The 22,254-nt window shown below is 38.7% G+C and overlaps 1 protein-coding gene across 5 annotated transcripts in view; it reads left to right on the top strand.

Moving 5' to 3' along the window:
• The first annotated feature begins 3,403 nt into the window (after positions 1 to 3,403).
• The window catches only part of LOC106094477 (kinesin-like protein KIF18A), a 50,089-nt gene continuing 31,238 nt past the window's right edge, over positions 3,404 to 22,254 (top strand). The window contains exons 1-6 of one of the 5 annotated variants that reach the window (XM_059363692.1): positions 3,404 to 4,404; positions 4,465 to 5,092; positions 5,194 to 5,309; positions 5,812 to 6,141; positions 6,228 to 6,936; positions 6,997 to 7,350. In XM_059363692.1, coding sequence (XP_059219675.1) covers positions 5,272 to 5,309; positions 5,812 to 6,141; positions 6,228 to 6,936; positions 6,997 to 7,350 — 1,431 coding nt within the window. In that variant the 5' untranslated portion in view covers positions 3,404 to 4,404; positions 4,465 to 5,092; positions 5,194 to 5,271. The other 4 variants (XM_059363698.1, XM_059363699.1, XM_059363693.1 and 1 more) reach the window with 4 other exon arrangements.

Here is a 22,254-nt window from a genome sequence, read left to right as displayed (position 1 = left end):
TTAAATTATAGAGATATTTGCATGATTTTTTGAGATTTCCCATTTTCATTGCATTTCACACGAAAAACTGTCAAAACACTCTATAAAAAAATTAAGATAATGCTAACATATTCCGTACAAGTGGTACTGAGATCAATGAGTAAAATAGTAGCGTCATGTCGCTGCTTCAATGCTGTTGTCTTTGTTGTGTGTTGTTGTTTGACTTTTGTTTGTTTGTTCTAACAAAGAAAAGAGTCAGTTGGATTTCACAATGGTTTAGTAGGCATTTTCGCTGTGAATGAAGTCAGTACTAGGCTTTAGGACAGATTTTCAGGTCCTTACTTCAGTTAAGAATCATAAAAAATATTGCCGTGGCACTATTTTTCAATTCAGAATATTTTAGATGCATCGGTTGGAAACATAGGCAAACTTTATAACACAATTTCGATTTTTATTTTCTTACCGGAATTTCATTTTAATACACATCCTTCTTAGAGCAGCATAGCTGCATATTAATCACCAGCCTATTCAGACGCCTTAGAATATTTTTTGCAGATCTCTTTTCGAATTCTAGGTATTTTCCAAAACAATACCAATTGTAAGTTGATTTTGTTTTGCTAAATACTATGGCCCCGTATAAATTTTATTGAAATTCTTAATTATACTGATAGTTTAGTTTTTTTTTTTATATATATAAACTTTTTAAAATTTGATATTTTCCTCCATAACCTAAGTCTGCAGAGATATCACCACAATGAAAGATAAACTTTGTTAATTGTTTGTTAAATGAACAAAGCTCGAAACAAAAACAACTAAACCAAGATTGAAAATCTGCATGTAATTAAACAAATCTATTAATTATAAAGTTTATTACTAACCCATAATCAAAGATTAAATATTGGGAGACAATGATTTTGCTAATCACTGTAAAACAATGAAGGATAATGACCATAGTCAACCGTCGTTCGTTCTTATTAATCATGTTAGTGTGCGTGATATAATTGGTGTTAATCGGTTAAATTTGTTGAAAGGGTAAAAGAATTGGGAGTCGCATACCAGTGGCTGACGGAATTTTGTTATTTTCGATTCGAAGTAAACTATTAGGTGCCACAAAAAGGTCAGCCAATATTTAAAAATTGGAATGATTTTGTTGTGGCATTTTTGGACGACTTTCCATGCGTTATAAATAGTGTCGATATTCATATTCAATAATAATCAAAACTAATGTGAAACAATAGTTGAATAACACTATAGCATGTGGGCTATCGGTTGTCGTGGTGCTCAAGATCATAGGTGGACAAAGAGAGTGCCCCGTGCTTTTTCTCTCCGCTGCTTACGCTGTTTTGATGAGTGCGAGTTCTCTTTACACATGCAGAAATAAAAACAAACCACGAACATTAAAGCACCTTTCCATTTCACTAAATCAAAAAACAAATCTTGTCCGTTTATACTGCGTTTTTGGGGATTTAAGTGACATACACAAGCGGACTTGCGTACATATGAATCAGCATATCACACACATCTATACACAATTCTTGAAAACAGTTGCAATTATGGTACTTTTATCGATTATATAGACAGAAAATCGGGATTATTTGGGATTAAAAAAAATAAATCGTGCAAAAATGGGATTTGTTTTTGCATGGTAAGACCTGCAAAGAAACAGGATTTAGCTTTTAAATCTCGAAAAAGCTATAAATCCGGATTTAGTGGCCAATGTAAACGCAATTTTATTCAGTATTGCTTAGGCAACATAAACGCATACAACGATGAATGAATGAAAAATAAATTTGTTTCTCCACAGACATCTATTTTTGCAGATGGAAATGCTTAATTGCAAGCATACACTGTCAAGTTCATATTGCAATGATTTTAAAAGAAACATTTGCTCAAAAATTGTTTATCACAAAAATATATAAAACAATATTTAAGTAGAAAGTCTTTCAAGATCGCAAGTAACAACACAAAAAACACATTTAAAATTAATTGAAACAAGATGACTATTTTCGAACCACTTTGGCATTGCAAATTTATTTCACGTGTACAGCAAAACAATTATGCAAACGCACACATGTGAAAAAAGCAGTACTCATGTCTGTTCTTGACGATAAAGCGATAATATTATTAACGGGTAATGGCTGATACTATGTTCTTTTTTCGCGACATTTTTTCGTGATTACTTTTTTTAGATAATAGATGTTGTGGGACATTCCCTCATTACTTATGAAAACACACGTGACAGTAAATCGAAAAATGACCGTAGTGGTGCGGTATGTTATAATTGCCGCGAGAAAGCACACATATCGCGAAATTGTCCTTAGCCACGGAACATGGCGAAACAATTAAAGGTGGTCTCATTTGTACCACAACCACAAATCATATGCTGCAATCCGCCATCTTGCCATCAAGCTGATCGACGTTTTGCCAACACACTCAAAGAAATTTGTGTGCGTGTGTGTATACATGTGCGTACGTGAGTAGAGAATATGCGAGAAAGAAGATGACAACAAAGAGAATGCAAATAAAAATCGGACATCTTAATACCGTCAAACTTGGCCGGCTATTAACAGTCGCGTGAGACCACCTTTAACCGCCTTGGCCACGGAAGAGGGAATAGAATCTATGAATGCAGTTGTAAACACAAAAATGATAACCAAAGACGTGAAATTAAAAGATTTGAATTTCATTACAATGATCGTTGCGGGAAGTGTGATTTCCCTGGTAAAATAATCCGTAGCCGAGAAACTGAATTGTGAATTAGTACCGCGTTGTAAATCACTTCAAGGTTTCGCGGGAGGCGAATATCGTTGTGCGCGTTATGGCTTGTACTATGTTCTATTTTCTAGACATTTTTTCGTGATTACTTTTTTTAGATAATAGATTTTGAAGCAAAAAACTTGGTGATTTCACCCAGTAGGACATTCGCTCATGTCTTTTGAAATAATATTCGTAAAAGAAATATGTTTTCATTGAGATTTTTGTAGTGTTTCTAGAAAGTAACCGTGAAAAAATTGTGTTTTTTCGACTGTGAAAAACGAATATAGTTCCAGCATTAAGACAGTAAACATTAAATTAACAATTGACGGACAATGCCATGATAGTGAACTTTTTGTTGTTGATGATAAAGATTCTTTTTTGATTCTTATTGGAATGGACGTTATGGTGAATGTCCGAGTGGTAATTGAAAATGGGCAGTGCCAGGTGTTTTCTTTATTGACTTCATTCACAGCGAAAATGCCTATTAAATTATTGTGAAATCTGACGGACGCTTTTCTTTGTCAGAACACAAATAAAAGTCAAACAACAACGCACAACAAAGATTGATTCGGCCCATTTCGTGAGCATTTAATTACATTTGCAATTAAAATTATGTGAAATTTATTCTGATGCAGCGACATGTCGCTATTTTTTTGCTCATAGAACTCAGTACCATTCATGACATAATTACAAAATACCGCTAACAATTTTCTTCTGATGGTCTTGCCAGGCGTTCAGCGTCATAGGCGGACATGATAACCTCTGCGCTACAGTGCGATACCGATTCCAAAACAACAAGTGGTCGACCGAATAGTGAACAAGCTTTTGGATTTGAATGTTATCGTTCCGTCATCATCGTTATACGCAACTCGGATCGTACTAGCGCCATAGGCAAATGGTGAGAACCAATTATTTGTGGATTACCGGGCTTTAAATGAGGTAACTGAGAAACAGCCATTGCCAATGCCAACTGTGGATGGTGTGTTGCCGACACATTCATGTAAAAAGCATTTTACAACTCTTGATTTAATGCCCGGGTATTACCAGATTGAATTAGATGAACGTTCGAAGAGGTACACTGCGTTCATCAGTTACAGTGGTCAATTTGAATTTAATCGAATGCCGTTCGGGCTAAAGAACGCACCGTTTACGTTCCAATTTTGGAAATTATCCGACGATTGGGGTTAACTCTTCGGATATCGAAATGTTTCTTTATGACGGATAGCGTAACGTTCTTGGGACTTGAAGTGGACAAAGATGATACACGAAAAGGCCGATTGGTGAATTTCCAACATCGATGAATGAGGTTGGAAGATTTTTGGGCCTTACTGGGTACTTTCGTAAGTTCATCGAGAATTATGCCCACATTGCAGCCCGACTGATCAGATTGACTAAGAAGGATGTTTCATTCGATTGCTTAGACGAATGTGTGATTCTAGCAATAACCAGTGAAACAGTTCTAGCTATTTATGATGCCAACGAAGACCCAGAACTGCTCACAGATGCGACTAGCATAGGACTTGCCGCAATTCTCATCCGCATTGAAGATGACGGGTCGATAAGACAAATTGCTTACTTTAGTCGAATGTGCAGCGATTCGGAGAGGAAATACAATGCATATGAATTGGAGGTTCTTGCGCTAGTGAAAGCGTATTATCGATTCAGAAGGTATCTACTTGGAAAACATTTTACTGCTTGTACTGATTGCTCTGTTATTTCGACTTTTAGTATGAAAACCATGACACCGATGGTTCCGCGTGTGTCGCGTTGATTGCTAAAGATGCTCGAATATGATTTTAACTTTTGCCATCGTCCGGGAAAGCTCATGACGCATGTCGACGCGATGAGCATGAGTAACGGAAAAGCATGAGTGTAGTCCCGTGGAAGAAGAAGCAGACCCAGAAGATGTAACAGCGAAGCTGATGTAGATAGACATCACGACAGATGACGGGAGCACTGGGGACTCTAGGAAAATTGATGCAAAGTACAGAGGCTCATACATCGTCAAGAAGTTTCGAGGTTCGAGTGGTACGTCATTGAAGACATCGAGGGACATTGCGAAATCAACGTAAATTCAGCACTGTGACCAGTAGTGACAGAAGGAAGCCATGATGTGCCTTGCCAGAGGTTGACGAAGTGTAACAAAAAGATGGTCATCAAGAGAACAATTGCGAAGAGCCCTTGTAGCTCGAGGACAAGTTATCGTCAGGTTGGCCGAGCTGTCATCCGTTGTTTTCGGATAGTAGCTGCCCTTATGAATTACACAGGACTGCAGCTCTGGACTCTGTCAAATCCGACGAATAAGTGCAGCATGGAGTCGTGTTTTGGTCATTAACGGAAAAGCATCTCAACAGAGGTCTGCCACACTTTTATCTATGTTTCTTTGTTATAAACACACATTACAATTATTTGAATTAAAAGCTTCTTTTGCATTAAATTTGCTATCTTGTCATCAAGCTGATATACAAAGTCGGCGTTTTGTGTACGTGTACAGGAAATACGACGAATAGATTTCCAACCCTTAATCTGCTGCATATGTCTACTAGAAATGAACGTCAGGATGCACTTATGAGGTGAGATTATGCGAACAGCTAAGTAAATTTTTTTATATATGTTTTAAATTTGCAATAAATCCAAATGTCAAATGTGATGTGATTTTTTTCTAAGATCTTTAAACGATGTTTTATTTGAACCGATATTCCAAACATTAGCAACAAAACAGTGTTATAATAATCAAAATACAACTTATAAACACATTTGAAGAATATAAATTGGTAAAAAACGTTTATTTCTGAAACCACTTTGACATTTGCACTAACGCCATTTGAGAAAGTTTCGTTACGGATGGTATCTTATTGTTGTACTTATGACACTACCTTTTAATTGTACCATGAACGAACGAGAAGACACCTACTGTTGTAATATGATTGGAACCCTGACTCAGTGCTACCAATCTAAGTGCGCAAAACAAATTCTAAATTCAAACGCTTTTAGATCCAGTAACAAAGTAGCCTTCGAAAGGCGAAAACAAACGTGTTTCACCATATATTTTTTTATTTCATATGAAATTTCAAGAACTAGAACGTGTCCACTTCAATTAGCAATGTCGGGCGAACAAAAAAATATCAAAGTTGTTGTGAGAGTAAGACCTTACAACCGGAGAGAAATGGAACAAAATCAAAGAAGCATAATTAAAGTGCTTGACAACAACACATTACTTTTCGATCCTGATGAGGAGGACGACGATTTTTTCTTCCAGGGTACAAAAGTAAACCACCGCGATATAACGAAGAGAGTTAACAAAAAGTTGTCTATGAAGTACGATCGTGTCTACGATACGGATACAACGAATGTACAAATATTTGATGAATGTACAGCACCGCTGGTAGACTCTGTGTTAAATGGGTATGTTATATACCAAATAGTGAGGATGGATTTTTAATCGCAATTCTTTTTATTTTTGTCTTTATGTATATCTTTCCTTCTAATAGGTACAACTGTTCAGTTTTTGTTTATGGTGCTACAGGAGCGGGAAAAACTTTCACTATGTTGGGTAGTGATGCAATACCTGGACTAACTTTTCTTACAATGCGCTATCTTTTTGAAAAAATTGAAGCTCAGAGCGATATACGAAAATTTGATGTAGGTGTGAGTTACTTAGAGGTATACAATGAGCAAGTCATGAATTTATTGACGAAAACTGGACCCCTGAAACTGCGAGAAGATTCAAATGGAGTAGTTGTTAGCGGTTTAGTTCTTAAGCCTATATATAGCGCGGAGGAATTATTGAGTCTTTTAGCTCTTGGAAATTCCCATCGTACACAACATCCAACAGATGCCAATGCTGAAAGTTCGCGGTCGCACGCAGTATTTCAGGTTCATATAAGAATGACGGATCGTAAGACAGACACAAAACGAATGGTCAAGCTGTCAATGATTGATTTAGCCGGCAGCGAAAGAGCTGCTAGTACTAAAGGCATTGGTGTTCGTTTTAAAGAGGGCGCAAGTATAAATAAAAGTCTTTTAGCTTTGGGTAATTGCATCAACAAATTGGCTGATGGTTTGAAGCACATTCCCTATAGAGACTCGAATCTCACACGAATTCTCAAAGACTCCCTTGGTGGTAATTGCCAAACATTAATGGTGGCAAATGTTTCAATGAGCTCGTTAACCTACGAAGATACCTACAATACATTAAAGGTATGTAATGGAAAAAATGTATGCAAAACTTTATTTTATCAATCTTTTGTTATTTAACAGTATGCGAGTCGGGCAAAAAAAATCCGAACAACGCTACGAAAAAATGCTTTAAAGACAAATATGCCAAAAGAATTTTTCGTGAAAAAAGTCAACGAACTTATGGATGAAAATGATCGCCTCAAAAAAGACATGGCTGTTCTTGAAACAAAAATAAATAAGGCATCAATGTATGACGATAGTGAGCTGAAACCATGGTTCAAAAAGATCGACAACTTGTTTTCAACAATATTGAATATTCAGGATCAGTATATAACATTGAAAAGCCGACTGAAGAATCTCACTTTTCGATCGCAAATAAAGAGGGATATGGAAGACTTTAAAAAAATGTTAACCATAGAAAGTATATCACAAGAGGTAAGTATTACTTTTAATTTTGATATGCACAACTGAACAATTTTACGGTATTAGGGATAAGTAAGGAAATGCTTCCACAACCAAACCTTGTAAACTTGGCCATAACCAATAATTTAGATAAAAATTTAATTTTTGGCTAGAATATCTGAAGGAATTTAAATTAATAGCGGGGTACTTGTGTTGCTGTTGTTGTAGCAGTGTGTTGTACACCGAGACGGCAGCCCTTGCCGATGGAGGATTCCATCGGGTCAATCCGGTACGTACAACCGGCTGCCATGGGATTGCGGGGTACTTGTGTAAAGTACTCCAGTGTGTATAAAGTACTCCAGTGTCCTGTGATAACGTTAAAGTGATACCTTAAGATGCGATACAGTTCTTTAGTATACCGAGATACTCATCTGCTTCAAGAGCACGCATACCGTGACAAAGTTCCGAAGTTCACTGCGGACAAGTAATGAATATCTTAGGATGAAAAGTATACTCTGATGCTGAAGCAGTTGCTTTGACTGACACTAACCACTATCTTAACCTCAATTCCATGGCAGCCGGTTTCACGTACCAGATTGATCCGATGGATTCCTTCATCGGCAAGGGCTGTAAATACTGACGCCTCAATGTAAATACTACAAGTGTCACTCAGTATTTAAACAAGAGTCGGTGCCACCCGGCCTCTCACTGAGACTCGAAACCGCTAATTGTCCGCGACTGCGGTTGCAGCTATTCCGTATATGGAGTATCCCACTATCCGCAACCTGTGGACGTGCCCGGTAGCTCTCAGCTGAGCTTCTCGTAATGACGATGAATACTACACAAATTGGAACTGAGAGTTCCAACCCGTGTGATGCTCATAGTAATACCGTCCCGGGTTGGTAGTCCGCGACTGCAATTGCAGCTACTCCGTGTACCAGGCATCGCACTATCTGCAATGTGTGGACGCATTGCGGTAGCTCCCACCTGAGCTTGTGCACACCACACAAAAAAAATAAATTTTTCGTTTTGCGTTTTAGAAAAATGCAATAATTTGTACACTTAGACTAATATTATTTTGGGTGCGGATACGTACTTGTCATAACGAGTATCTTAGGCATTCAGTATTTAAGTATTTAAGCAAGAGTCAGTGCCGCTCGGCCATTCACTAAGACTCCACTCCCAACCAAAAAAAAAATTATTTCTTTTTGTGTTTTATAAAAATGCTATGATTCGTATACTTAGACTTATGTATATCATTTTAATCATTCGTTTTTGTGATCCAAAAATATCAAATAAAAAGCAAAATGCTTTTCTATTTCCATCAAAATTTGCTAATGATCGAAAAGATTCTTCTGTGCCTTAATTGTTGGGTTTCTTGGTGTTGATTTCAAGTGCCTCTCAGATGCCAATATACTGAAAGCTTATGAAATTATGTGAATGCTAGCGTATTTCATGTCAGTGTTTTAGAGTACTTTTCAAGTTAATTTTATATGAAATTTAGAACTTTTATTGACCTTTTGCATCTTGTCCCTAAATTTCGAATCATTTGTCCTAAAACGCCCCCAAATTACACTGCATTTTCCAAAATAAAGTCTTCAAGCTAATTATAAGATTTAATAATAAAATTTGTTTTCTTAATTTAATTTAAATAATTCGTGCAACAGAAAACAATTCACACAACAACATTATTCGATTCTAAACAATCAAACTGATGCCAGAAATCAAAAAAAAAAAACTATATTTACACATTATTTGAATGAATATCGTGCGCAATTATACCCATTTCATGCTAGAGAGTTTAAAAATAAAATAAGCGGAATACCCATTTATATAAACAAACATTAATGAGCAAACTCAGTCAATAAAAATAGTTCCCAAACCTTTTTCGCGCTTGTTTGCATTGTTGATGTTTAGTTTTTTGCATGCAGTCGTGTTTTTAATGATTTAAAAATTAAAAAATATAAAAAACGAAAGAATGTACTGCTGGTTTAAACTGTTCCGATTATAGTCCAAATTTTTTATTTTACCCGTATTATCCAAGGCTTTTGAAGTGACCAAGATGCATCTCAAATCTTGATGATGATATTGGTCAAATTGGGCTCATTGCAATAACCTGACAATTAACATCACTAGCCTCAAAATGTTATTGTCTAGAATAATGTTGCCATGTCAACAGATTGCATAGGCCTTGCGAAATTCGTAAATTTTATTGATGTAGCTCAGCGTCACGCCCTTCGGGCTCGGCAATATAAAGAAGTATCTCCGCTTTTCCTTGATATAAGAAAAGTGCCTCCTTTTCTTTAATGGAGTGTTCGGCTTTGCTTGATCCAAATAGCTGAATATCATCAAAATAGGTACAAAGCTTTGAGCCGAATTCATATGTGTGTCGTAAAAGGAAAAAAGGAACGGGCCTGAAATGGATTCCTGTGGAAAATCTTAAATAATATGGGGTAATTTAGGATTACGTCATACGTTAACACGAATTGGGAACGATTATAAAAAACGGACTGAATGAGAAAATTTAAACTGAATATATAATCTAATTTCATATATATTACGGCCAAACGGCTGAATGGATTTTAACGAAATTGCCATCAATCGAAAGATTGATGATTTTTTACTTCATCTTTACTGAATAAAGTGGTGTAAAAAATACTAATATATTTTCAGCCGTTTTAACCTATTTTCACCTTTCTGTAACGATTTTTTTTAAGCGCAAGTTGTTATTCTCACACAAACTAATTTTTCTATAACGAATTTTTTGACAAACTTTTTTCTTATTGATGTTAAAACAAAACAAGTAAAAGCGTGCTAAGTTCGACCGGGCCGAATCTTATATACCCTCCACCATGGACCGAATTTGTCGAGTTCATCTCCCGGTATCTTTTTTTAGGCAAACAAAGGAAAAAAGAAAAGAAATGCAATGATATAAGAGCTATATCAAGTTTTGGTACGATTCGGGCCATAATTAAATTAAATGTTGGAGACCATAATAGAAGTCATTGTGTAAAATTGCGTCGGTTTATATGGGAGCTGTATCAGGCTATAGACCGATTCAGATCATATTTGACACGTATGTTGAAGGTCATGAGAGTAGCCGTTGCCCAAAATTTCAGCCAAATCGGATAACTGCGCCCTCTAGAGTCTCAAGAAGTCAAGATCACAGATGGGTTTATATGGCAGCTATATCAGGTTATTGACCCATTTAACCAATATTTGGCACAGTTGATGAAAGGCATAAGAAATCACGTCATGCAAAAATTCAGCGAAATCGGATAAGAATTGCGCACTCTAGATGCTCAAGAAATCAATATTCATGATCAGTTTATATGGCAGCTATATCAGGTTATGAACCGATTTGAACCATACTTGGCGCATTTGTTGAAAGTAAAAAAAAAGACAAAACACCTAATGCTAAATTTCAGCTAAATCGTTTAAGAATTGCGCCCTCTAATGGCTCAAGAATTCAAGATCCAAGATCGGTTTATATGGCAGCTATATCAAGACATAGACTTATATGGCCCATTTACAATTCCAACCGACCTACACTAATAAGAAGTATTTGTGCAAAATTTAAAGCGGATAGCTTTACTCCTTTAAAAGTTAGCGTGCTTTCGACAGAGAAACGGACGGACATGGCTAGATGGAGTTAAAATGTCAAGACAATCAAGAATGAATGAATGAATGAATCAAGAAGAAGAATGACGAAATTAGTACACCCCCATCCTATGGTGGAGGGTATAAAAAATAGTGGAACAAAACGAATATCATTCAATGTTGATCATTATCGAACTTGCAGACAGCCACAAAATAAAAGTTGTTGCAAAAACGTTACATTTGCTATGCCTAGTTTCTTGTATACACCCATAAAGGCTTTGTGTTCGCTTTGCTTGTCCAAAAACAAACAAAACAGTGGTGTGTAAAATAGAATAAAGGGTTGTTGTAGCCACGTATTCATGTGGAGGTGACGATCCTCTTTTCTATCATCTCATTCTTCCTTTTATTTCGATTTAGAATAGCTACTTTTTTCCCTGGGAGATATTTCCTTTTTTCGAAGTTTGTTTTAAATAAGGAAAAAGGGAGTAGGGGAAAAAATCCGAAAAATTATTCAGAATAGTGAAAAGGGAGTAGGGAATAAACTCCCAGGGAATTGTTATTCAGAATAGGGCTGATAATTTTGGTAGTGGACTGACGTCGGATTGGAACATTACGAACAAAAAAAGAAAAATATCAGTTTAAAATAAGTTGTGTAGTGATCGGGCGACAGACAGAAAATTGACAAAACGTAAATGTTTATCTATGAAAGAAAAGTGCCATATTAATAGGATCTAGAACACTTTCAAATATAAAAAACATCCGCAATTTACTGTATCCAGAAAATTTTCAGAACGTAAGGATGCCTGAGTATTCAGATGCTTTACAGTGGTAAAGCAAAAAACTAGTAAGAAATCTGCCGTTTGTGAAAGGATAGAGAGTTAACGGGATTATGTGCAAAATTTCAAGGCCATAATTCGTCCAAGCGCCTCTCAGCAGACCACAAAAAATTGGTCACCTCGGCATTTCGAAATTTTTTTGGGCTGTCTATTTGACATTTTTATAAAGGAAATCTGTCAAATAAAACTATTTCAAATCTACATTAAGTTTTCTGAATACCGGGGATACTTTATAAGTGTGTTTTGAAGTTTTTGATGAAATCAAACTTAAACACTTATTAAATTAAAAATAATCATCGGTCAGAAATGGCGGAATGCAATAAATGCAGAAACCAATAAAAGGAGAGGCAGGCATTAGATGCAGTGGTGTATGTGCAAAAGTGTTTCATTGCGAAAACAAATGTTCTGGCATAGACGCATATGCAGCGGGTTTTCTGGGAACAAACAGAAATTTGCGGTATATGTGTGATGATTGCTTGCAATACATCCACAATATTGACGATGTAATGGACAAATCCATGATAATGTGTCTAAAAATAAAGGCCTGGTTATGCTCTCGTTAATGTACTGTAAATGTAAAGCGGTATGTGTGCTTATTACAAAATGTAGAATTTGACATTTCAAACTAATTTTATAAAAAAAAGGCTTGAAGGTGAGGGAGGGAGTGACGTCGGAGAACTTCAGGCAAACCTCAAACGCACAACCTACCTTAAGGGTAGGTCGAAAATACGGCCTGGTGGAGAGGCAGTGATGCGAGAAGTCGAGACGGCTCTCTAGCTGAAGGAGAACGCGGCCTTCCGGAATATTGAGAGGGCATTTAACAACGAAGAGATGGGTCAATCCCTTGGCAGCCGGTTGTACGCACCGGATTGACTATGGGAGAGGCATATCGATATGGGAGAGGCATATCCTGGAGTGTCTTCTCCGCACGCTCTGGTTCGTGCCGTGATTGAAAAGAACCCCGGACCCTGGTTCTGTTCGGTTTGCCAGAACCGCCTCCATCATCGATCGGTGTCGGTGAGGTGTAACCGATGCATGGAGTGGGTACATTACCGATAGTGGATTTTATGAGTCGGAAGAACATATTGGTCGCAGCGATCGAGGAAAACAAGCTGAACAACACCTGTAGCTTGCACACTTGTCAAGGATCGCCCAAGGAATGGAGGTGGGGGATTGGCCTTCGTGATATACAAACCCAACGCAGGCGATAGCAGTCAGGTGGGGATAGCAGTCAGGTCCGGTACTGCCGAGATAGAGCTATACGAAGTGTACATACCGCCGGTTGGTAGCTGGGTCCCAATTAATGGCCAAGCTTACAACCCCGACATAAGTGGGTTACTATCTGCCTATAATCGTCTGGTTCTAGAGGATTTTATTGCGCACCATATTTCGTGACATTCTCTCCTACCTAACGACCAGCGCGACATGGCTTTGGCAGGGCAGATTGAAGGCTCCACGTTTTGCACAGTGAATGAGGATGCCCCCACTAGGATTACGAGGAGGTGCAGCAGCTCGCCAGACATTTCCATTGCATCTCCTGAGTGACGTATCCTGACAAGCCGGCATTTCTTTGGGGTCAGACCACCTTCCCATAATTCTCACCATCGACCGACCACCCGACTTCATAACCTCTGAGCGCCGGACGTTTATCAATCAGAAGAAGGCCGATTGGGCTGGCTTCAGAAAGTATACCAATCGCCGCTTTAGTGAACTGCCACCTCCTCGGATGTGCTAGTTGCCGAGAGGAAATTCCGAGACATCTTTAATGCGGCAGCCGCTCGCTTTATATCAGCCCGTCGAATACCCCAATTTCCTGGCACAGGCAGTGGTACTCGCAGACGAGCGTGATGGGATTTGTTGTTCGGACCCCACTAACCCCAGAATCATCGAGCTGAATCTGGAAATAAACAGGGTAGTCAAAGAACATAAGCGTAATTTGTGGCTGGAACACTTGGAGCAATGTAACTTAGGCACCGGTGTGGGCAAACTGTGGTCTACTGTTAAGTCACTCTCGAACCCCGGTAGACGGGATGACAGGACCTCAGTCAATTTTAGCGAAATAACCGTGACTGATCCGAAGAGATACGCCAGGTTGTTCAACCGTCAATTTATTGTGCATCCCGAAAGAGACAGGGCAAGGAGGAGAGCCATTCGCCGTATTCGTGGTCTCCGAGCCGATGGGTTGGGCCCCGACGGAATATCTACATAGATGTTGAAGAATCTGGATTTACCTTGGGTTGAGTACCTTACTACTGACCTCAACCTGTCTTTGAACACTTTTATAGTTCTCGATGTCTGGAAAATGGGCAGAGTGATCCCGCTACTGAAGCCTGAAAACGACCCGAGCTTGGGGGAATTTTGGGATAAGAAGTCAAAGCACCTTAGAGTGAAACAGGGAGTTCCCAAGGTGGGGTGATATCTCCCGCACTGTTTTCTCTACCTATCCTTCAATCCACCTCCTCCAGACGGCATAAAGATCGTATGATGTGCGGACGACTGTGAGATCATGGTACCAGGCAAAGATCCAACCAGTGCGAAGACATAACTACATGCCGTCTAAGCAATACCTTTTGGGCTGTTATCGCGGAGACCATACAAATCTGCATCTTGTGGATAGATATCCACCGCCCAGAACCCTTAAGACAGAGCGTGAGTTTCACTACCGGGTGAATGTAGTCCTTGGAGAACGATCGCCTCCCATTGCACCTGAAAAAATTGGCCACCTCTGAAAACCAGGGTAGTTCTGGCACAATTACGTTCCGGCAGATGTAGCCGCCTCGACACCTCCAGGATTGATGCCAACGTGTCCCTATTATAACCAGGAACCACACGTTACACGTCACCTGTTTAACTGCCCAGCCAGACCCACTCGAATCAGACCCAAAACCCTGTGGACGCACCCCATCCTAGTCGCAGTGTTCCTGGGTCTTGACACTCAACAGAAACAAGCAGACGAAAGATAGAACACAACAAACTGCTACACCAAGAGATGGGTCGACAGTTGCCTCCCTGAACCGCACGGGGATCTACACGAGGTTCTCCCTGTGGACAGACTGTATGCTACGTGACAGCACTATCAACGCGGACTTCGGAGGTAGTGTTGTCAGAAGGCGGGTGATAATAGGAACGCCTCAAGTAGGTATTTTTTCGCCAATTATCTGGAAAAAAGTGATAAACTAAATCGTGCTGGAATGATCGCATATGCGTACGACGACGTACTACTGATACGACACAAATTTCTGTCGAAGATCGGCGACATCATGGAAAGGTTACTGTCGAGATGAGCCAAAACAAAATTAAGGATGATAGAGCTGGTCCTTTTCACCCTGAGATATAAGTTACAGTTTTTTAGACTCCCGTCTTTGGACGGCCTTCAAGAATGGCTCCAAGATGGAACCAGAGAACGGATCGGGGTATATTACGAGACTCCCAGCATCGTAATATACCCGGTGAAAATACCGGACAAATTTATGCTCTTTCAGGCAGAGTTCTGTGTCATAGATAATAGCCGCAAAAGATATTCTTGGAAAGGATTTACCGTCTTCTAAACGGCGAATCCTTTCTCTGAATAGACTCCAGGCTCACATGTCGCTAACTTCGTTTCCCGTATACGATAATCTTGCAATTTCTTCTTATATAAACAATAAATTGTTTAAAAAAATTGTTACACATAGAAATCATAGAACTGAACTATCAGTTTTCTAAATACACATTTTTGGTTTTGAAATTTGTTCAAACTTCAAATATTTTATCAACTGACACGAAAACGGAACGTAAATATAGTTTCTACTGAATTTTTATTTCCGGTTACAGTCGACACAAGATCGGCAATGGTTTGCATGTGTTTATAAGGCAAAACAAAACAGCTGACACGTTGCTCCACATTTACTGTACATTTACGAGAGCAGAACCAGGCCTTAAAAAATGTTTTGTGGAATTGGAAGTTTCGTTGGAAAAAATTAAAATGAAAATGAAATTAAAAAGCTGCTGGAAGTTATAGAAATGTAGAGTATTAAAAAACTAGACAATGCTCAAAAAATATGTGAGAAGAATTTCATCGAAATGATAATGAGATTGAGAATAATAACAAATCAATGTGCACTTCTGTAGAAGAGAGCATGGAATGATGTGTATTGCAATTAAGAAAGCTTTTAGAGAGTTGTTGTAGCAGTGTGTTGTACACTACTGAGGCGGCAGCCCTTGCCGATAAAGGACTCGATCAGGTCAATCTGGTACGTCAACCGGCTGCCATGGGATTGGTCTGGGAGAGTCCAATGTTCAAGAGCTGCCAGATGTTTCAAAAGCAATACTGGGGAATCCTAAGGAAAAACGGGGATAAGACAGTGTGACCTTAATTCAAAAGTTGGTCCAAAAAATTTAAAATTTTTAAATGTTGAAAATAGAAGAAACGGTGCTGTCGTTATACAAACTGAATGAAGTTGAAAGAGAAAGAAAAAAGAGGCGATACAAAACGAAATGAGTGATGATTATGATGTTAAGGTACCAGACCCATATGAAACGAAAATACTTATAACTGATATGACGTTCAAATATTCGTATGAAGAGTTTATACATAAATTAAAGTTACGGAATGAAATGTTGAAAGAAAGCGACATAAAGGTGACAAAATTTTACGAAATTAATAGGAGAAATAGAAGAATATACACTGCCAAAATTAAAAATTGACAATGAATCATATAAGAAAGTATTGACGCCTCAAAGATAAAATTAGTTGGAAACGTTGTAGAGTTTTTGATGGAACTGATTTATTACAATACTTTAAATGTAAAGGTTACAATCACAAGTCTGTTTAATGAAAAAATCAAGAAGTGTGTATAAAATGTCATGGCGAACACAAATTGAAGGAGTGCGACAAGGAACGAATTATAGAGTGTATAAACTGGGTGCAGGTGAATAAAAAATTAAATCTAGCAATTGATGAGAATCTCTAAAACTTTACAAATAGTAGAGATTGTGAAGTACTTACCAAAAGATTAAATGGTAAAAAAAGGAGAATCGGCGTGAACTCCTAAAAACCAAAGATAATAAGTGCAATATCTACCAATACCCAAGGCTTAATTTATTACTATAATCAATAAGAAATTTTAACGGCAACTCAAAAACCGGAATTTTTAATACCATCTGAGACTCGCCTAACGAACGGAAATCAGAGTCGGAATTCTACGATGCATTCAAAGACACCCACGCAAACGAAAAAAGGAGAATGATTTGCGGATCTGCACCTGGAATGTCCGCACTCTTTATAGAGAAGATGCAGTATACGCGTTGGCGGATGTATTAGAAAGGTACAAAGCAGATATTATCGCCTTACAGGAAATGCGATGAACTGGGAATGGCGTCACTACAACACCAAACGGTGACGACCTATACTATAGCTGAATTTGGCTGTGGATTTGTGGAGAGACTGTAACTATCCACAATCCGCATAAAAACCAAATTCTTCAACATCAGCCTTATTTGTGCCCATGCTCCGACAGAAAACAAGGACCAGTAGACCAAGGATATTTTCTATGAGCGCCTAGAGAGATAAAATAACCGCTGCCCCTCCCATGATATTTAAATCGTGGTGGGAGATTTCAATGCGAAGATAGGGAAAAATGATATCTTTGGTACAACAGTCTGAAAGTTTAGCCTCCACGAGACAACGTCCAGTAATAGGTTGAGGCTGATAGATTTCGCCGCGGCAAAAAATATGGTAGTTAGTAGCACCAGATTTCAACATAAAAATATTCACAAAGCCACAACAAAACCACCCGATCAACACACGAAGAACCAAATTGATCACGTTGTGATAGATGGAGGACATTCATCCAGCGTGTTAGGTGTACGATCAATCCGTGGAGCGAATATAGATTCGGATCATTACCTTGTTGCAGCAAAGGTTCGCACCCGTTTGAACATGGCGAGGAAAGTACGATCTGACACTGCACGGAAGCTGGACATTGAAATGCTGCAAACACTACAGATGGCAGCGGCATACTCCACCCTGACCCAACGTCTTGTTCCGATGATATAATGGCGCAGTGGCAAACCATGTCCAATCCGTGGAAAATTCCGCGAAATCCATGGTACGACCATGAGTGTCGAGATGCTACTGAAGCCAAGAATGCGGCATATAGAGCAACCCTGCAATCAGTAGCAACGCGCCAGATGAAGGAGAGGTATCGGGAGAAAAGGAGAGGGGATAAACGTTTATTCCGCAGAAAGGAAAAGGAAATGGAAAGACGTGAGTGTGAGTTAATTGAGATGTACAGGAGTCAGACACTAGCATTTTACCAAACTGCTAGTGTGCGACGTTAGCGGCGATGAGGATACCGCAGAACCAATAAATGATGATGGTATAGACCTTTTACCTATTAGTCAGAATGAGGTCCAAGTGCAGTGACCCGACTAAAGAACAACAAGGCAGCAGGCGCCGACGGGTTACCCGCTGAACTATTTAAGACCGGAGGCGACACGCTGATAAGGCGTATGCATAAGCTTATCTGCGCAATCTGGCTAGAAGAACGCATAGCCGATGATTGGAACCTGAGCATACGATGTCCCGTACACAAGAAAGGAGACAAGACGGAATGTGCCAACTACAGAGGAATAAGTCTCCTCCCCATCGCATACAAGATACTCTCGAGCGTACTGTGTGAAAGATTAAAACCTAAAGTCAATGAGATAATTGGGCCCTATCAATGCGGCTTTAGACCAAGTAAATCCACTCTAGACCAGATATTCACACTGCGCCAAATCCTGAAAAAGACCCGAGAAGGACAAATCAACACCTACCACCTCTTTGTTGACTACAAAGCCGCCTTCGATACTCCTTTACGTTCAAAGGTATTTCAAGCCATGTCTGAGTTTGGTATCCCTGCAAAATTAATAAGACTCTGAAGGATGACACTTGCTGATATGCGTTCCTCAGTAAGAATAGGAAAGAATCTCTCCGAACCATTTAATACCAAACGAGGTTTCAGACAAGGAGACAGCCTCTCGTGTGATCTCTTTAATATCCTGCTGGAGAAAATTATACGAGATGCAGAAGTGAATAGATATGGCACACTAATCACAAGAGAGCACATGCTACTTGCCTATGCCGACGATATCGATATCATAGGCCGGTCACCGGAAGTAGTAACTGCAGCCTTTGAAATAATCGAAAGAGAGTCAGTGAAAATGGGTCTGGCAGTAAATGGAGATAAGACGAAATGGATGGTCTTCACTCCCAAAAAGCCTTGTACAACCGAGCAGATAAAGAACATGGAGAAAGTTGGGAACCACAACTTTGAGATAGTCAGTAACTTTATCTACCTCGGCACCGCCGTAACCGAAACGAATGACACCAGTTTTGAGATAAAGCGAAGAATAATACTGGCAAACAGATGCTACTTTGGACTAAGTAAGCAGTTTAGAAACAAGGCCACCTCTCGACAGACGAAGACTACACTTTACAAGACACTGATACTACCCGTGCTGTTATATGGTTCTGAAGCATGGGTACTTGTGAAAGCAGGTGAGGCAGTGCTTGGAGTATTTGAGAGAAAGATTCTTCGTAAAATATATGGACCAGTTTGCGTTAACGGAGAATATAGGCGACGTATGAACCACGAGCTGTATGAGCTGTATGAAGAAGATAGCATAGTTACACGCATCAAAATACAACGTCTGCGTTGGCTAGGTCATGTTGTCAGAATGGGTGAAGAAGCTCCAGCAAAGAAGTCTTTTGAAGGCAAACACGGTGGTACACGCAAACCGGGAAGACCAAAAGCCCGATGAAAAGATCAAGTTATGGGAGACACCTCGAAACTTGGTGTCAGAGATTTTAGAATGAGCGCAGAAGATCGAGGCTCTTGGAACGCTATTCTACGTTCGGCTAGTAGATCAAATATTCTGTCATAGCCAATTAAAGTAAAGTAAGTATAAGGGAGCTGGACGCAAAATATTAAACTTCATCATATAATTCTTAACTGGTCGAAGCTGTCGCGTAAGAATTTAAAACTTTTACTCCGATAAATACCCTCTAGACAATGGAATACCGCAGAGTTCCCCACTTTCCGCAGTCCTTTTTTAAATTTCCTTCAATAAAATAAGTACGATAATCTCCAGGGATAACAACTTATATCACTGCCTCTATGCGGATGACTTATATATTTTAATTTCTAACAGAGACAACAATGTCACCAACAATTTGTTTTCGAGTATAGTATCCGATATTTTAACCTGGTCCACTGTTTCAGGCCCCATAATATCATCTAATAAATCCTCAATACTGCACATTTGCCGGAAACACAACTGCCGGTGTGGTGATCTATCGGTCCACATTATCTTTCCCATCGTAAATAAAATTTAAATTTTGGGCATCGTAGTCGAAAAAAATTATGGCTGGAAGGAGCAATTGGAAAAACTAAAAAAATTTATACCATAAGGTATCTGTCTGCCAATATCATAAGGTATCTGTCTGCCAAAAGCCATACTCATACATTCGTCTTGAATTGCCTTGTTAACACTGAGCAAAATTGAATACGGGCTACTCTTATTTGAAAACAGCTCAAAATCTTTCATGTGTCAAATAAACTCCCTATATAATCACCCTTATTCCCGTTGTCGAAGGATAAATCGACAGCAGTCGTAGTCGAAGGTCAATTTCACATTTCATGATATTCTGTAACTTATTCGCCTTCGATAGGTTGATGATAGAAAAATAATGCGGTAAATACAATACTATATTACCGACAATTACTTTTTGGGCAACCCAATATTTTGTAAAATTTTCGACATTCGTCTACGCCATCGCAGTATTCGAAGCAGTTCTACGCATTTCGTACGACACCCATGAAAACCTTACTTTTGGAGTCTAGAAATAGGATTCTAACAAGAATATTGTTCTATACCGATAGCACTTCCGAAAATGATGTATCTAAAGTTCTAATTGCAAAAATGAAGCCAAGATTAGAGGGAAGTTGACCAAATACCGTCTAAAATATCTATTTTGAATGTATTCAGAACAAAGCTATAATCTCACTTTTGCAGACTTTATCAAAAATAATGCTGCAAACGACATATTTACCCAGATTCATGAAAAATTAGCCTCTCAACATACTGACTGGCAGCTCTTATATGCAGACGCTTCCTAGAACGTAGAAACACCTCTTGTAATGAACCTGGGTCCAGCCCAAAACCTACAAAAAGAGAGGAGACCAAAGATGTCAAAAGGCCCTTAATCCTGCCTGGTTGTGGGTGGGTTCGTCTCTCATCAACAACAATAACAAAACTTATCAAGGTGTCATATCAATTACTTACAATAAACATCAGCTTCTCCATCATATACCAGTGGGGCTTAAAAAGGATACTAGATGTTATTATCCTTGGGTCAACTCACCCCTCATAGGTTCAAAAGCTATCAATGGAAATTGCTCGAACTCCGTTTGCAATTTCCCAAAAAAATCACAATTTACAAATTCATGGTTGTTTATAATTCATAAAGCTTAAAAGTAAACTCATGTTTAGATTATTAAATACAAGTAGTATGAAAGATTTTTACTTAGGTTTGCAATTAAAGCATTCATATCATTATCCGACAAGAAAATCAAAATGTGCAGTTATGTCGGTCAATGTTGAGCGCTCAAATTCGTCGTAGTTGTTTTTTGTTTTTTTATAGGTTAAGATTATTTTATGGGCTGACTTTTCCAAGTCAGGAAAAAGATGAATATTATAATTAAGGGCAAAAGTAGATTTTTTTTTGTAGAAAATTTTAGAAGCTATTAGGAAAAATTCATAATTTTTTAAATGTCTTAACATTTTATAGAAACGTGAAAGCTTAGTACATACATAAATTTACAGTGTAGTGTGTAGTTTGTATTGATGATGTAAGAAGAAATGAATTTAAAAAACGTTGAAAAGTCTATAAAACATTTAATGTTTCTGAATAGGCAACGGAACTTATGCACATGTGATTTTTTCACAAAAAAAATATATCAGGTTTTGATAACTAATTAACGACCAAATGGGGAATATAAGACGCCGAGAGAAATACCACACAGTCTCAAAATTGACACAAAGCTTGATCTCCCATGCAGCAGGGCTTTGTATGTAAAAATTGAATCTGCTGACCACAGCAACTACAACTAAATTTGCTGGCATGGCTCCGGTGTCGATGGCCAATGTACCCTCTGATTGGTAATGCCTTCCGGACCTTTTCTTGAAATAAATACCGTTCACACGCCATGGCTGCAGGCCACTTTTCTCAGCGGGTTTAATACTTGTTACAATGGAGTAAGTGTAGTGTCGCGATTGATGAAAATATGATGAATTTGGCTTAGTGCTCTTGAACAGTATTGGGCCCAATTCAAGTACCCACTAAATTTAAAAACTTCGATTAAAACGTTGGACAAATTTCTCGCGGCGAACTTGGGAAATGTTACTATCGGCACTTAAGTTTATGTTTAAGTGCGGCATGCCGCAGTGCGACACCTCTTTGGGGGGAAGTTTTACA

This window comes from Stomoxys calcitrans, chromosome 1 (genome assembly GCF_963082655.1).
Source record: "Stomoxys calcitrans chromosome 1, idStoCalc2.1, whole genome shotgun sequence".
Taxonomy (NCBI): domain Eukaryota; kingdom Metazoa; phylum Arthropoda; class Insecta; order Diptera; family Muscidae; genus Stomoxys; species Stomoxys calcitrans.
The sequence above is the reverse complement of the archived record's forward strand: the minus strand, read 5'-3'. Positions and strand labels throughout refer to the sequence as shown.